Source organism: Amaranthus tricolor, chromosome 3 (assembly GCF_026212465.1).
Source record: "Amaranthus tricolor cultivar Red isolate AtriRed21 chromosome 3, ASM2621246v1, whole genome shotgun sequence".
Taxonomy (NCBI): Eukaryota; Viridiplantae; Streptophyta; class Magnoliopsida; order Caryophyllales; family Amaranthaceae; genus Amaranthus; species Amaranthus tricolor.
Genome location: NC_080049.1, coordinates 7445388 through 7463850, shown reverse-complemented (window position 1 = coordinate 7463850; position 18463 = coordinate 7445388). Strand labels below are relative to the sequence as shown.

General features: G+C 31.1%; 1 protein-coding gene across 1 annotated transcript in view; it reads right to left on the bottom strand.

The window, feature by feature from the left end:
- Window positions 1-4440: 4440 nt before the first annotated feature.
- Window positions 4441-18463, bottom strand: part of LOC130807319 (beta-glucosidase 18-like) — a 22413-nt gene continuing 8390 nt past the window's right edge. Inside the window, exons 5-12 of the mRNA XM_057672479.1 lie at window positions 17825-17899; window positions 14720-14807; window positions 14359-14611; window positions 11367-11482; window positions 8871-9126; window positions 5807-5909; window positions 5421-5523; window positions 4441-4809 (exon numbers count right to left, since the gene is read on the bottom strand). Coding sequence (XP_057528462.1) covers window positions 4617-4809; window positions 5421-5523; window positions 5807-5909; window positions 8871-9126; window positions 11367-11482; window positions 14359-14611; window positions 14720-14807; window positions 17825-17899 — 1187 coding nt within the window. The 3' untranslated portion in view covers window positions 4441-4616. The remainder of the gene's footprint in view (window positions 4810-5420; window positions 5524-5806; window positions 5910-8870; window positions 9127-11366; window positions 11483-14358; window positions 14612-14719; window positions 14808-17824; window positions 17900-18463) is intronic.

The following is an 18463-nucleotide window of genomic DNA, read 5'->3' as shown; positions in this document are numbered from 1 at the left end:
AAAAGGTAATATCTTTCCAATGTAATGTTTAGTAGAAAACTAACAATAGAGATGAATTAGAGTTAATCACGAACATCATTAAGGAAATAGGTAACGAGATACGATATATATAAGAGTTAGGTCGCACCTAGCATAAAGCTACCTCAGATTCTGTAAATATTTGTTATACGCATTTCACAACTTTCTTATTATTTTATATTTGTAAAATTAAAGTTTGACACTAAAACTAATTCATAATACTTCAAACTAACTCGGATAGACCAAAAGTATGTATTTTGGATGCATGATATGGCATTAGGGAAAATCTTTTAAAAAGTTTATATTTATTGCTAATATTCTCATAAAAGTAAAAATAATGATTAAAGTTTTATAAATAGTATTATATCATCAAATCTTTGAAGGAGATGAGGTCTTTGTGCTATTTAGCATAATAAAGTAGAATTAGACTTTTGATAGTGAATGTAACACAAGGATTAGCTGAATATTGTTCCTTAAATAATGCTTTTTATTCATCATGATGTTTGCTTAATGGATCATTTAACAAAGTCATATACATACTTTAGGTTGAAGAGCCTCTGTCCATCTAATCAAAATTTATAATTAATTAATTATTAATTATTACTTAAACATTAAACTAATACATATTCACTAACCCCCATGTGAATAAAGTCTCATGGTCTAATTGTCTAAGCCTTTGATGACATCAACAATTGCATGGAAAAACTAGGAAATACATTTAGTAAATTAATTAAGAATCTAATAATTAAGAATCTAACTTATACCCCCATCATTTATCAACTCATCTACCTTGCATAGTTGGAATTGGCCATATATTTGTGCCTATAGATAGGTATTTTTGTATAGGAGTATTTGATACCAAACTTGATAAATTTTATGCTAATATATAAAAATCATAAATGGAAGAATTAGTTCTTGAATTATAATATTTAAATTATCATTTTCATCATATAAGATTTTTGGTTTGGTTCTCGATAAATCTCTCTTTCCTTCAGCCTAATTAGTGATAATAAAAATACATGGTTAGTAAATGGATTAAGTAGAGCTTATTCTTTTCACCAAATATGAGTTGAACTAATAAAAAGAATACAATGAAATAAAAAGGTTAAAAAATGTAGTAATATTTATTTGCAAAATATCATCACTAATGGCAATAAAAATTAAAAAATCTTATTTTCAAAAAGCTAAAATTAAAGTTTGACTCTTGCAGCTATAATAGTAAAGAAACATAATAATTCAAGAAAATAGTAACATAAACTAAATAATTTATTATGCCTTTTTATTATTAATGAGTGCCAAAATAAGTGCGTTTGGCAAAGGAAAGAATGGTCTCACGACATCACCCACGTACTTGAAGATGTAATTGGGGCGAGGAACCACAAAGGCTTTGTAAGTAGTATTAGGCACCTAAAACATTATCAAAAGACAAAATCACAAAATGCTAGTCAAATGTTTTGAACTCATGAACATTGAAACTTTGTATTATATGTATTATTAACTATACATGATCAATGGTGGCTTTAATTTGCCCATCAGGAATTGGTATTCCTTGACAATTCTTTTGGGATGGCATTGGAGCATCACCCTGCATCAAACATATCAAGGTTGAGCTTGTTTATTTTACTTAAATTTGAAAATCTTTAACCTTTTCCAAAGTAAACACAGATTTACTTCAAGTGTATCCTAGTCGTTGTTTTCGTCTCCAGGTGTGATAACTCTCTATTTTACCCTCCAGGTGTGATAACTCTTTATTTTACCCGCTTATTTAGTTTATAATTTTTTATTATGTGTATTTAGAAATATTGAGGTTTAAATTTGCTTTGAAAACTATGCAAAAAGTAAACAAGAAGAATAAAAAACAACAGAGGGAGTATTATTTTTCGATCCTAATTAGAGACTTAAACGGTTAAATCCAAGATAACGTTGGAATTGGTCTTTTAAGCTTTTGATTTGGTTTTTTAAGTATTGAAATTAACAATTTTAATACCAAATTTAACAATTATAATCACATAAATTAAGTCTTGAAATTGATCTTTTAAGTTTTACATTTGGCCATTTTAGTCTTCAATTTGATCTTTTAAATATTAAATTTAGTATAAAAGTAATAAATGAATTTTAAAAAATGGACTGCAGACTATTTGGCCCATATATAAGTTGTTGCACTCATGCAACGGCTGCATATAAGTTTTTGTGTATACTAAATATATTCACCATAGTTGAAGAATAACATTTTCCATGTTACCCATATAATATTCACGCTTATAACCCATCAAACTTTTATTCATAAGTCACAACCGCCTTTTTTAAATTAAAGCAATGTAAAATTGACTAAATTTGTGAAATTTTATTGTAGTCATAAAATGACCAAACAACCATCTTTGCATAGCAACATACGTGGCTCCACATATATTTAATTTCTAATTGTTTACAAATTACGGCAATATCTTTAGAGGATCTTAGCTTCCTAATTCAATACTTGATAGATTTTTAGTTGTAAGAAAAAACATTGTTTCAATTTGCTCAACTGTTGATGGTAGAGGATTATGTTATAGAAGTAATATTTAATTGCATTGATACGCAATGGCAACCACCACCGTCACTTCACAAGCAATTGGCCAAATCCAATCTTTCACAAAAGTTAAAGCTATGAAAGTGGATTGGTCCCCCTCCTTCTATGCATGTACAATGTGACCCAATTGTCTTTTAATGATGACAATGAAAGCTTAGGCAAACGTCCATTTCTATACATATAGCTACAAAAAAAGTGATAAAAATTAGTATTTAGTAAATAAATGTTTTATTATATTCTCATTTATTTTTGATGAATGACAAATGGTTGATCTGATTGAAGTGATTAATTTGACTAGTTAATTTTGAACATGTTGTTATGAACAACATGTTCAAAAATAGCTGATCCATAACAACAAATTGTTTCAACAAACTAAAAAACCAAACACCAGCAAATAATCTGATCATCCAACCATATATTTATGTCAAAAATAAGTTATTTCTAAGCTAATTTACCAAATACCTGCTATATTGGATGGATATCAATTTTTGTAGTTGATAAAAGGTTAAATAGTGGTGTTAGATGCACTTTTGTTTTGAATTTCATATTTACTTTTACGGTTATATATTTCAAAGTATCGAATTGATGTCTTACCTAGATGTTGTTTTGACTTGATTTTAATGCACATGATTTATTCAGATTTTTTTATCATTCATTATAATCTGAAACAAAAGATATTTATATTTTAAATTTATCTCTACTACGAAAATTAAAAATCTCGTATGTGCAGTCCGAAGATTAGAATTGTTTGTGGGTGTTTGAACCGAGTTTTCGCGTTTGAACTAGGTCTACAAAAGGGCTTTCTGCAGGCCTAACTTAACTTCAAACCCAAATGGACAATATTTAAGGCCATATGTAGAGTAGTGCAAAATAAGGGCGGAATAAAAATTAACAGAATTTATTTAAAGTCCTGTGCAATTTAAAAAATTATTATATTTTTTTAATAACTTATATTTTTAAACACTTAATCTATAATACATAATTTAGTATTGAGGGCCCTTAACTTTGTGGGGGCCCGTGTGGTCGAACATATTTAGAACCTCTCCTGTTGTGAAATAAACATGCACCTTAGTCATCAGTATAATTCATAAATTATTGGAAGAAAAACACATTTTAATAGATATACATACACATTACTGAGATGGATTTTCATTTAAAAATGCTAATATAGATTATTTTGTGTGAATAATAAGAATTTTAATAAAAGTTATAATAGTCAATGAAATTCTAATTGTTCAATATATTTGATTTGTTATTAAGAGTCTTAGATAGGTGGAAGCTACACTTAACAATATTAGGCTAATTAAATGTTAGTTTTATATTAAAGTTTGATATTAAAGATGAAAAATCTTACTAGGCTCAAATAAATACGAATTATAAATATTGATCTAAATAGAAAAATGAGACACTCAGAATGAAATTGGCCTTAATAGAAATGAAAAACTGATTCTTAAACTAATGGACTTTTTAAATTAAGTGAATAACAAGAGATAGGTAAATGTTAAATAGAAGCAACACAAAATGTAACTCAAATTTGAGCATGCTAGTTAGCATACACTTCTGCTTAAGCTAAATTAGATTGAATTCAAATTATAAAAATTGACAAGAATTCACAAATATCCGCTAAAAATAATCTACATCCACTGTTTTTAATGACTACACTTAAATAGTAATCACTATTCATCAACTGGCTAGCTTTCTTTTAAGTCTCCAAAAATAGTCTAAATATACTCGGTTAAATAGATACAATATGAATTATAATTCAAATTTTGGCATGCTAGTTAACATACACTTCTCCTTTACCTAAATAATATTGAATTCAAAAATAATATAAATGGACAAGAATAAACCCATTTTATGAATGTCCTTTCAAAATAAGTCATAGTATTCATATGTTTTATCTATTTAAAGTTATAATGAGATAACAAAATTAAAGTTGATATTCAATAAAACAATAAAAGAAAAAAGAGTTCTAGTGCACAAACTGGTTATCTTTTAAGAGTTATATAAGACATGATAGTAGAAGGAGCTAGAATGAAGAAATATTGGTTGTTTCACGATTTGCAATAAAACCTTCATACCACTTTGCAGAGAGTTTGGGTGTTCTGGTTAATGTTTTACGATCCACATGATAAAGTCCAAAGGTGATATTATAACCTTGTAACCATTCATAGTTATCCATCAAACTCCATGCAAAATACCCCTTTACTTTTGCTCCTTTCCTGATCATCATAAGCAATCAAAAAACAAAACATTAAAAATTTAAATAATTAGCCATACCCAGCAAGAGATGTAATTCAAATTAAGATATAAGTGTTAGTGTGATAAAAGATCACGAATTTAAATCTTGATAAACGTCACCCTCATTTAATGTAGAATATAGGTGTCTGTGTTAAACCTGCACATCTACTTCTGGCCTAAAGGACTTTTGCATTAGAGAGCGTGTTATATAGAATACCCTATAGTCTGAACCATTTGCTTAAATTTTTAGTTGACTTGGTTCCTTGACAGATGAAAGAGTCTTTGAATTGAAAATATCGAGGAAAGATAAAAAAAATCGTTTAACATGGCATGGCATGTGCAAAGATAGGGTATAAACAAACTGATAAGAAAGATAGAAAACTGAATGAGAACCGAGAAAGACAGAAGATTATTTGGTAGATTGAAATGAACGGAGATGAAGAATGCATATAGACACTATTGAAACTGATAAATAGGTTTATATAGTCGACACCAAATCTTTTGAAATCAACGCTTTGACACTGTTATTGTTAATTCTTTCTATACATATATATATATATGTTTGTACCGCAAAAATGGCAAAAATTCTCACCTCATGGCTTGCACCACAGAAGCAAGGTATGTTTGATAATATTTAATTCTATTGAAGTCATGTAGCATTTCCGATTCTTGAAGGTAGCTTGGTGGGCAGTATCCTGAAAGTTTTTAAGTGTGTTATACATTAAATATCAAAAAAATATATGTTGTTCATAGATCAGTTTACTAAGAGTGTATTTGGATAAAAAAGGAAGTAAAGAGGAGAAAATAGACTACTTTTCTTTTGAAAGCATCTTATTCTAATGAAAATATTTTATTATGGGTGTTAAAGACCAATCTTAAAGGTTTTTATTTATTTATTTTTACTTAATTTAGCATTGATAAAATGAACCGACATTTCAAAAAATAGCTTTATTTATGATTATGTAAAATATAGCTTACCATTTTCAGTGATATAAATACTTGTGTTAGGATATCTCCTACTAACATAGTTTAAAAGCTTCTCCATTCCATATGGTACAACATGAAATCCAAATACGCCCATCTGTTAATAAAATTAACACAAGTAGCAATTAGATACGCATGCAGGCAACACTGATTGTAAGTTATGTCTACATATTGAGATAATCTCTTTGTTCCAAAGATATGTTCATCTTATCCAAATAATAGACTCATATGAATTAAAAATATGTAATGTTTTTTTAAACTGAGAAAATATTAGTATTAGTTTGATTTGTTTAGTGGTCGGATAATTACTTTCATTACATAAAGATACTTCCATAACATAAATTTATATTCTATAGGTCATTTGATTATAAATTCTATTTACATTGAATTGCGTAATGTTTATCACAAAAGAATGACTAATGAGTCGGTTAAACACATGTTAAAGATGAATATTCGACCCTATCTATAGCTTTTTTTATTAGAAGGTATGTTGAGGGAAGAGGCCGAGGGCTAGGGAGGGGTAATGAGAATTGAACCTAAGACCTTACGTGGAAAAAATGGTACGTTTTTCAATGGAGACAAGAAACAATTCTCCGAGACTCCTATATTAGTTGTTAGGACAAGAGCTGAATTACCTATACTTGGAGATGATTTTGTTCACATTATAGCTCATTCTATGGAATACGTCAATGAAGAAAGTGATGGGATGCAAAAGTTAGCTTGGTGTTGGAGCTTCAAAGAAGCAAAAGGGAGCACTGTTGTTGGTTGTTCACTCGAGCTCCTAATTATGACTTAATAATTAGATTAGGGATAATGGTTGAGTCATTGGGTGAGTGCAAACAAGTGAGGGATTTGTTGAACTCAAGAGAGGCTTTTTTTTAGTATTCATGAAAGACTTAATTGTTGGAGGTTGTAAGCTCTAGAAGGTGAGCTTACAATGGTGAGAGATTTAGTTAGTGTATTATTGATTTTTTAACGAAAAATAATCATTTTTGAGAGGTAGGTGTCTAAGGCTCCATTAAACTTTGTTGTGTTTGCTTTGTTCATCCAAAGCTTTGCTCTTTTTGTGCTTGTTTATGTATATTATGGGGGTGTTTGACAATTTGTTGTTGGCTTTTTTTAGTTGACTTGTTTGACAAGCTAGAAATGTTGGCGGTTTTTATTGGCTTTTAAGCTAGCTGAAAAAAGCCAACTGTTTATAAAGATGTTTGGTAAATTTAGGCATTTGACTGTTGGTTGTTTATTAGAGAAAAAGTGGGTCAATAAGCCAAAAGCCAACCTAAAAAGCTAACTGAAGTAGCTTTTTTATTTTAGCTCAAAAGCCAGTTGAAAAAGCCATTTACCAAACACTTTTTTTACCTGTTTGACTAACCAACAAGCCAAATGCTAAAAGCCAACCTAAAAAGCCAACCAAAAAGCCATAAACCAAATACCCCATAGGAAGGGTCTAAATGCTTTTCCAATTGCTTTTAGAGTTTTGTATTGAGTGAGGGAAAACGAGCTTGGTATAGGAGAGAAGGTAAAAGTAGGTATGTATTTGGAGGGCTTGTTGAGGCCATTAGGATTTATTAAACCCTTTGTCGAGAAAAAATTAGTGGGTAAAAGAAGGATACTTTGGTAGAGCTTCTTAACAAATACGGAAGAGCAAAAGTTGATGATAAAGACTCTATTATTGAGAGTTGAAAAACTTAAAGCTATTAGGTTTATTAGAAATATGATGAAATACCATACATTAAAGGTGGTAAGATTATTGATTCATTTATGGAAAGTGGAAAAAATTGAAAAAAAAATTTAGAGTCAAGAAGATAAGAGTGAGATATGGGGATAAAGTGTGCTATCATTGCCACAAGATAGGTCAAATTCAATACACTTGCAACAACTAAATACCTTTGAAACTTAAAGCTTTTGAGGAAGTGGAAGAAACCAACCATAGAGGTTAGGATTGGAGAGAAGCTCTAAGAAAAGAAGAGGAAAATTCCATTTGAGAAGGTGAAAAGGAAACAATTTTAAAGAAAAGGATTTCACAGAGGAGTGCCCCCCAAACAATGATGATGAAGGCCAAATGTGATAATCATGATGGTCATGTGTTGATGGTCAAATATGATAATGATGGTGATTGTTGTTTGATTCCATACACTCATATCATGTTTGTAGTTTGTAGAGGCAAGAGCTTATTTATAAGATTGATGGCTTGTGAGCATGAGAGGGTGAATTTGCTAGTGGCGATGAAGTTGAAGTTGAATCCATTAGAAAGGTTCATATGAAAATACATAATGACATAGTGAGAAAGTATAGGGGGTGAGATACATTTCTTAGATGAAGAAGAATCTAATCTCATTGAGGAGATTCGAGATGAAGGCATGAAGATTGAAAGGGATGGAACATCAAAGGTGGAAAAACAATGCTTAATGCACCTGAAATGTGTGATGGGCAACAATGTCGTGTGTTCTTAAGGAGTGGAGACTTGCATCATCTTAAGAGTGGAGTAAGGCTCAAGTCATCAACAAAGATAACATTAATTGATGGTGACCACCATGATGGGTGGTACACAAAGAGGTGTGGGGACAAGTATGGTCTTAAGGCGAATTTATGAATCAAATTATATGTTGATGATAAGTGAGTCATCAAAGAAGGTGACACTTGATAATAGAGGGAGATATGGCCTTGGGGAGATTGTTAGGACAAAAGCCAAATCACTCATACTTGATGGTGATTTTGGTCACATTATAGCTTATTCCACGGGATACGTCAATGTGGAAAGTTATGGAGATGCAAATGAATTGAGTTATCTCTGATGTTGGAGCTTCAAAGGAAGCAAAATGGGGCCTTATGAAGAGTGCTAGTGCGAATTTTCTATTTGCATGTTTTGTGTTTGCTTGTGTATGTTATGTATTTCTACCTTCTACATATAATTTTCAGCATTAGATGGTCTAAAGGCCTTTCCTTACATTAATATCCTTAATCCCTCATTGTTCAGGTCTTTTAGAATGATTAAGCACCGCCTGTCAAATAAGTTTTAAAGCCTAAAAATGAATTGAATGAAAGAACAAGAATGCACCTCATCTCCAATCGGAACACCATCTCGAGCAATAGTTCTTCCAGCAAAACCTCGAATGGCGCGATTTTCAGTTGGAAGACAATCTGTGGAATGTAAACAATCAATTGCATAAAAGGAAGTGTAGTGATTTATACCCAGGAAATCCACACTTCCTTTCACCAACTCTACCTCATCTTCCCCAAAACTAGGCAAATTTTTTCCCAGAATTTCATGCATCAAAGGAGGATAATCTCCATATATCAAGGGATCTAATATCCTGCATTGACAAAGATCGCCCATTGAATGAACGTATTAGTTGATAAACAATATTTTTCTGTCTTACATATTTTGCAATATTTCGTATTAAAAAGAGAATTATTGCAAAAAAATTGAATAAACAAATACTCATTTTAAGTCGGTAACTTTGTTTCATTTGGTTTTTAGACACTAAATTTATAAGTTAAAACATACTTAAGTAAAATCTTGTTTGATTTAAGTAAAATCTTGTTTGATTCTTATCTACGTAAGGATTATTAATATTAGCATTTTATAATTTTTAATTATGCACAGTTAGAGATATAAAGACTTCACTAATTGCCTTAACAAACATCCCCAAATCAAATGGGACAAAATCACTAAAACAGTATTAAATTAACATTTCAATCCCCTTAAAAAAGTAGGATTCCACTTCCAATTGTACGTCAAATTGTATAACTTGCAAACAAACACTATTTGAGTATATGAGAGGTTTTTAAATGTTTTTTTTACCTAGACTAGAGATTTAGAATTTATATTTAGTAATTAAAGGATTTAAATACTACATTATCCTATATTCCATCATACCTATAGACCACCGCAGCCACGACTTTTACCCTCCTCAAAGCGCAAACATGACCTTTAGCCACCAGCAACGGCCACCTATTAGGTTGTGGCTTTAATGGGTTGTGGTTTAGGGGGTGGCCGCATAGATGACTGATATTTTGGGTCGTGTGCGCGTCGATAAATGATGTGGTGATGGGCTGGATCAAGGTGGTCAGAGAGGTTATCAAGTAAGGGTGGTCGAAAAGGCTAGGGATGAGCTCATGTCTTTCTTTAGTTGGGGTGGAAGGCACGATGAAGGAAATGAAGGTAGAGGCCACTGTTGTGAGGGTTCGGGCAGGCGTAGGGGTTGGGGTGAAGGTGGCTAGGTATAAGATTTTGATTTTTTTTTGTTCTTTTAAACATAAACTAAAATGAGAAAAAAACATAAAAAAATTTCAGTTAACGAAATATACTACTTTTTAAAAACTAGTTACTACAATGTAAAAAAAATTAAAAAAATACAATCATTCGTGTTTTCTTAAAATTGGTTGCTATCATGTAAATTTTTCCTTTAAAATATCATTTACTTTTTAAATTTAAAGCTGTAATAAAATTGTAGTTTTTATTATATAAATATATTAAATGTATTTTTTTAGCCTTTTAATTTGATAAAAAGAGTAAATTGATTTCTAAACTAAAATAGTCAATGATGACATCATCATTTCAATTTAGAAGAAAATATTTGATGACAATATGACAAATGTGATCTTTGGTGATCTTTATAGACTAATGTTCAAAAGAAAAGCCTTTTTTTAGTGTCTTTTTAAGGCTACAATCATTAATATATATAAGTAATAATAATATGCATAATATTTGTATATGAGAAATGTGTTGGAGTTGTGTTTAACATGTGTTTGATAAGGAAGTATATGGTGTGACATGAATTTGTCGCATTAAGAAAGTTATTTTCCGACTATCCCAAGTATAAATAGAGGGGATTTTTTCAAGGTTAACACAACCATTAAAAGTTATGTACACTCACTACTTGAGGTGTGGAGCAAATACCACTCTTGAACAATGGAATAGAATTAGAAATCAGAAATTGAGAATGGTGTATCTCAAAAGGATGAAACACCTACTATATAAGCACTTCCCAACGGTCATATTTCAACCTCATTAACTTTAGTCAAAGAGCATAAATATGATTTAATAATATTGAATCATCCCCATGAATGAGAATATATTTGTTGGAAGCATTAGTATGGAATTAATTGATTAATAACAAACTAATAAAGTCCCAATGGTAACTACGATAAGGTACTAACCTTTAAAAGTCCATTTATCCAACAACTAATATGTAAATATGCAATATGTTATTATGAGACTAGAACCATTAGTTTAAGCTTTTGGTTTGTTTGATTTTGGTTCCTTGATATGATATGAAAAGCCAACGGGATTGACTGGAGGTTAGCAGTTTGAATTCAAGCTACCCCTTATAATTTAAAGAATATATAAAATCATGTATGAAGAGGATATGTATTGTATTAACACGTTTATTCCCAATGACTTTCGTGTGAAATTGCGAGATACAACATATAATATATCCCGAAACATCAACTATTAAATTAAACTTTTAGTTAAATTCGTTAATTCATAACTTCTTTATTTTTGAATTGTTTAGAAAAATATAAAAAAAAGTCATGATTATGGACGTACCAGGCAATATAAAAGGTATAGGCTCTTTCTACAGCTTGGTGACCAAATTTATCATCGGTGTAGGGCTCATAATGGAACGCATGCAATACTATCCCAATGATACCACCTTGCGTTGGCTACATGACAGATGTCAAATTAAATAACAAAAATAACAATGCTATATTTTTATTATTATAGGTATTATTTTTGTAGGTATAACTAATATTAGCTACATAAAAATATATACATATATTATAGTTTTGATTTCTTGCTTGATTAACATTATGATCAGGGCCGTCTTAAAGAAAAAAAAAAAAGCCCTATACAAATAACATATAAGAGAGCTTTCACTCTTTACATGTTAAATGTTTAGCATCGATTAATTTCATAAATTTTAAGTTATATTAAGAAAAGTGTTCATCATTCAATTAATGTATTTATTTTCCGATAAAAAAGAAATTTAGCATCAAGAGTACTAAAAAGTAATAACACCTATTTATATTAAATTAGTGTTTTGAATGTAAATATTCATATAAAAATAGAATAAATCTTGACGATAGAAACTATTCTTTAACAATCAAGTTAATGATTTCTTGGTGTAAATTATGTGTGTAAATTATGTGCTATTGTTAATTACGAATTACTATAATTAATGAAAACTATGAATTGTCTCAAAATAAAAAAATAGCAAAGGGCTCACTATATATAAGTTGTCGGTAAAAAAATTATTATTAATCGGTTAAAAGTACAAAAATGATGAAAGGCTTCACTATACATAGTTTGTAAGAAAAAAAAGATAGTAACAGTCCCACTGGTTAACGAAATATTAATTGGTGATAGAACAAATTAATGAAGGGCATATATATGGTGTTAGATTATATAAATATTACTTGAGAACTTAACCATAAGTTAATAGTTTATGATTAAGGCCTAAGATATGTTTATATACTCTAACATATAAAAGCAGTAATTGTTAGGAATCGATAAACCATCCTTCTCACATACAGCAGGCATTATTAACACAAATTGTTGTGAGAAACCATCTTTTAAGGAGACGATCTCAATTGGGCTGGCCCATTAGATTTTTAAAAAATACATAAATAGAAAATATAGTGTAATTGCATGCTTACTCGGTAGGGTTTTAGGATATCTTAATTAGGCATTTAGAATACGTTAAGTAGGAGTTACAGTATGTCAAGTAGGTGTATTGGACATGCTGAAGTTGTCAAGTAGGTGTTATGTGTTGTAGGTGTTTAGGTTATTTGCTGTAAGAGTTTAGGTTATGTGCTGTAGATGTTAGGGCTATTTGTTGTAAGTGTTTTTGTTATGTGTTGTAGGTATTTTTGTTAAAAGCCGTAGGAGTTTAGGTTATTTGTTGTATGTATTTATGTTATGTGCTGTAGGAGTTTATGTTATGTGCTGTTGGTGTTCAGGTTATTTGATGTAGAAGTTTATGTTAAGTGTTGTAGGTGTTTATATGTCTACTTCAGTATACAAAATACTTACTAAAAATTGTAGTGGGTGTTTTGTGAAATGCGTGCGCATAGTAGGTATTTTTTAAATGATCAATTGGGCTGGGTTTGGAAGTCGTCTCTCAGAGGGAAGGTCTTCAAGAGACCTACTTCATTATCAATAGGCTAAGAATATGCTACTAATGATTCATGCATATTATGTTCTTGGGGACCATATTCAAGAAACCTGCAGGCTTGTGTGCTGTTGCGCTGGTTGCACAACCACTTCTGCGGTCATGATTATAATTCTTAGTCACATAAGTTTGCTTATTCTCTTAGGAAAAATATGCCTAGTAAATTCTTAGTCACACAAGGATGGTTTCTTGTAAATCCTCCCTACTACAGTTAACACCAAACCCTAACTCAGTTCGTCCTTTTCTTGTCCATTTGAAGATCTTACTCTCTACCGTACGCTTGTTGGTGTCTTGCAATACTTAACCTTTACTAGACCAAACATCTCCTATGATATTCAAAAAATATGTATTTTTATGCACAACGCAATGGCTTCTCATATGCACACCCTTCATCGCATACGAACATACATTCATGCAACACTCGGTCATGTTCTGCATCATTACCCCTCATCCACCACTCTTGTTTCATACATTGATGTTGATTGACTCTGATTGGACTGGGTTCCCTAATACTCGCAATTCTACTTTCTGTTATTGCATTTAGGTGATAACCTACTATCTTAATCCTCAAAATGATAAGCTACCTTGTCTCGTTCCAATGTCGAAGTCGAATATCACGATGTTGTCAATATAGTCTCTAAATGTAATCTTCTACTTGAGCTTCATTGTCCTATTCTTAAGGCTACTTTGGTGGATTGTGATAACATTATAGAGCTATATATGTTTAGAAATCTTGTTTGACATCAAACACCAAGCACATTAAGATTGATATTAATTTTGTTCGCGAAAAAGTTGCTCGTGATCAAGTTTGCATACTTCATGTTCCATCTAAATATCAGTTTGCAAATATATTCACCAATGATCTTCCTCTTATTTTGTTTCAAGATTTTTAGGGACAGTCTCAATATTCATGAACGTTCCACTTCAATTGCAAGGGTGTATAATAATAATAATAATAATAATAATAATATCTACAATATCTATAATATCTATAAGATAATATTTTATTCTTGCATACATTGTGAATATTTTATACTGGCAGTATTTATTATTGTATAATATTTAGTTTTCTAATATCGTCATTGTTCACTTCGTATATATTTGAATCGAATATAAATACACATTCAAGAAAAATATCTTTTAGCTAATTACTTTCAGTTTTAAAGTTTTAGTATATAATTTTACTATGTTTTTATTTGTATTGAGAACCATAAAATAAAAGATGTAAATAGAATAAATTTTAAGATTTAAGTACTATTTTTTAAAGCCTTATCAACTGAATTAGTTGGAGTGTAACCTTGTTGAACAAGAAACTAAAATTGTTATGATCATAAGTTGCAACTAAATGTGATGAACAAAGTAATATACCTGAAATTTCTGTCGATAAAGTTGAACGACTTTAGCATGTGAGATCAACATGTTGTGAGCAACAATTAAAGGTTCAAGGTCTGAGTTACCAAGTGAACAATTACCAAACGGAAGGGAACAACGTTGTGGTGGAAATTCACCTCTCATGTAACCAAACTCCGCATGTATATTAGGTTCATTTATTGTAGCCCATTTCTTCACTCTATCACCAAAATTTTCAAAGCATGTCTTTGCAAATAATACAAAATCTTCCCTACACAATGTAAAGCATATATGTAAATTAAATAATCATTACAAATTTAACCTTCTTTTATAAATAAAAATATAATGTATTGACAAGACCTCAAATACTAATACTTACTGTATTTGAGGACTAAGCCAAGCTTCATATTTTTCCTCAAGCACCTGTGGCATGTCATTGTGATGTATCGTCACAAAAGGTTCCACTCCTTCATAATAATTCAACAACATCGAGTAAAAATCATTTTTTACAACTATATATATTGATAATACATAAAAAGAAAATGTTAAAATGGGCGACTTACTTTACCAAGTATTAGGACTTAGTATATTACACTATTAAAATTATAAGAGCATTGGGAGCCAAATGTATGGACTTGGTTGATAATTAATTATACTCTTTTTAGCCTTTTATGGGCCTTTTAGTTACATATGCTTTGTTTGTCTTGTGCATATGTATTTAGTTTGTTGAGTATGTTAGTGCCTAGCAAGATGTTTGTGAGAGTTCAAGTTCTTGAAGGTGATCTTTGTGACTTGGGAGAACTCAAGCCAAGGTGGAATTGTTAGGATTATGGGTGACTTGAGTTCACCAAAAACTAGGACTTAGTTATGTACTAATTAATTAACCTTAGTGGTATTGGTGGATAAGGCTGCAAGTGTGCACTTAGGATCGGTAGAGGGAGATGAATCAGAGTACACACAAATGAGCAATCATTAGGTAGGACAAGTGTGCATCAGTATGAGTAGGACTAGTGTGACTCGATATGAATAGGACAAGTGTATATAGATTATGGGAGCATTGAGGACCAAAGGAACACGTTGATCAAGTGAAGCATCCAACTAGAAGCTGTCATGGATCGTTGCCCAAATAGGCCCACAATTACACAAGTCTATTCTAGAAGAAGTAAGAAGCATTGAGAAGTAGGGTTTTTTGCAAAACGATTACAAGGGGAATATTTCTATTTTGGGGCTGAGCTGGAAGGAGTTCTAGAAGATAGTACAATATTATATGTACTGTATTAGGGAATGGATCTTATCATGCTTGTAGTACAATTTGGAGTGTAGCCTTACACTAGGGAGTTACTGAGCCACTCAAAGAGCTTAGGGGGTACTCTGCCCTTATTACATAATACAAGCATTCTATTCTCTCTTCTCTCTTCTTCTTATGTTCTTTTTCATATCCTTATTTCTGTTTCTGTGTACTGTTGAATTGCTTTGATTTCTGTTCTTGTAGCAAGTATAACAGAAGCTTCCAGACAGCTTATACTCTAAATATTTCTCGAACAAGCAGCATTTGCTAGAAGCTTCTAGCCCATTTTTGTGCTCGTGATTTCTGATTTCATGGTTTCCCTATTGTTGCTCTAAAAAAAAGCTACCTAGCCTAGGTTATTAGGTTTGCAAAAGGTCTCACTTTATTAGCTACATTTTCTTACTCATTACTCCCTAACATTACCCCCTCTTCCCTTATCAAATACTCCATTGTAGTTCTATAACGTTTATAACTTTTATCCTTTAAACGCATCATTGAATACAACTCAGCTAGGATGGTGGCTATGTTACTCAGACTCTTCATTTTGCTTCACGTACCTGTGTCGGATCCTTGATGCACGGACATTGGTATGACACTTAGACTCTTCATTTTAGGTGTAAAATTGAATATTTAGACGTATCCAATGCTTTTACACATACTAGTATCCGACATCAGTACCTGAGTCCAAATAACATACGATGGTGGATATAACTTGAATTTGACAAACCACCTTAAAGTCTTTGTCTTTAAAAGTGATGTTTGAGATCAAGAGTGTAGAGTCCTTCTTATGAGTTTTTACAATTATGGTGGATATAACTTGAACTTGAATTAGACTCTTCATAGTTACCTTTCTGTGTAACATAGTTACTTTTACAATTATGAGTTTTTGGCTCAATCGTGACTATAAATTTTTTTTTATTTTAGTGAAATCAAGAGTGTAGAGTCCTTCTTATTCTTCTCATTTTCAACTCTTTCTCAATGGATCACTCTTGCGTTATAACAGGCTTAGGGGTCTTGGTAACATGTTTCTATGTCAACGCAAGTGTCATCTAAAGTTCTTACTAAAACTGGCCTTTTATGCTCTCATGCATCCTGCACAACTATTGAGAAAAATCATTCCCATGCTTACATAACATGCGAATTCCTAGTGATCCAAAGAAGTCTCAACGACTCATGAGTCTTCTTATATATATTTATCGTTCACTCGACCTAATTTGACTTATCTTAAGGCTACTTCTAATCAAGGTGTTCTTTAATTTGCTGTAACTAATTGATCTTATTTGGTTGATGTGATTCAAATTTAATCTCTTGACATGGCACTTTCTCTGTTTAAGTGGTACGGTGTTTTAAGTGTTTGTTTTGATTTATCACCAATTTCATAAACACCAAGAAACAATATTGTTTCGCGTCCTTTCGCATAGGCTGGATTGTCTTATTGTATTGTCTCATGTTTCAACAATTGAGCAATGTGTTGACTTTTCACAAAAGCTCTTCATGCACGCCAAATTCATTACCTTTTGGCACCTTAGGCATTATTAACACGATTCTTAGAATTCAAAGAATATAATTACAATATTAGGCTTTGACATACAAAACCCTATAGGCTTAACATCCCGTCTCACCCCCCCCCCCCCCTCTCAAATTGGGCAAGAGTACCTGCAAGTGCGCGTGTGTTTGCGCGTGCATGTGGGTATGCATGCGTGCGTATGTGCATAAGTGTATAGGGGCAGAATCTATGTTAAACTATATTTTTTGTGAAAATGAAAATTAAGCAGTTTTATCACATATTATATGAGGTACATATTTGATGTAGAGAGTGCTATGTTTTTCTACAAATCAAACAAGATCTCACTTGACTATGTTTTAACTTATAGGCTAAAAGCTAATCTTAAATTAAGAGTAATGAATGAATAGTGTCAAGTTTTGTAATATTGCAACTAATATGGAACGGAGGAAGTACGAAATAAGAAATAACAGTCGAAGAAAACAAGCTAGAAATAATGTATTAGGATCCTCTCCATTACCTTTATCTATTATCCTATACTAAGATTTTGACACCTGTTTTAAAATAAAAAATAAAATCTCAAAATTCTCCCTATTTTCATCCATCAACTAATTCTAACCATTAGATAATGTAATGAACTCACAAATAAAACATTTTAAATAATTGTGAGGATTCTAACTCAAAATATATACCTTTAAGCAGAAGATTGTCAATAATTTTGTTGTAGAACATGACCCCACTTGGGTTAACCGCACCAAACCTTCCTTCTGTACCACGTGAAATGACATGTATCTTACTCTTAACTTTGACAACTCAGCAAACAAAATAAACCAAACAGGCTCTCTCTTGAGAGATCGTCTTTTCTAAAGACGGCTCTTAAGAGCCCAGTCCACTTTTCTTCTTTAGTAAATATCTTATTTTAAAAAAACTACTATTTAAAAAAAACTTTTGTTTTTAAAAAAAAATATAGAAAATTGTTTCTTTTTTGAAGATGAAAAGTTTTCTAATTAATTGCCTATTCCCTTGCAAAATAAAACATCATTTAGTAATAAATCAGATTTTTTTCATGTTTTAAAAGAAACTAAAGATCATCAATGGTGGAAAACAGTGATGTTGAAGATGACAATTATGGCTAATTTTTATGATTTGGGGTTCAAATAATATATTTGGGGTTATAACATAATATATTTGGGATTATAACAGAATATATTTGTGGTTATAACATAATATATTTGGGGTTATAACTCAATATATTTGGAATTAAAACTTAATATATTTGAGGTTTTATAATATAATATATTTGCTTGTATTATTATAATATCAATTTTGTA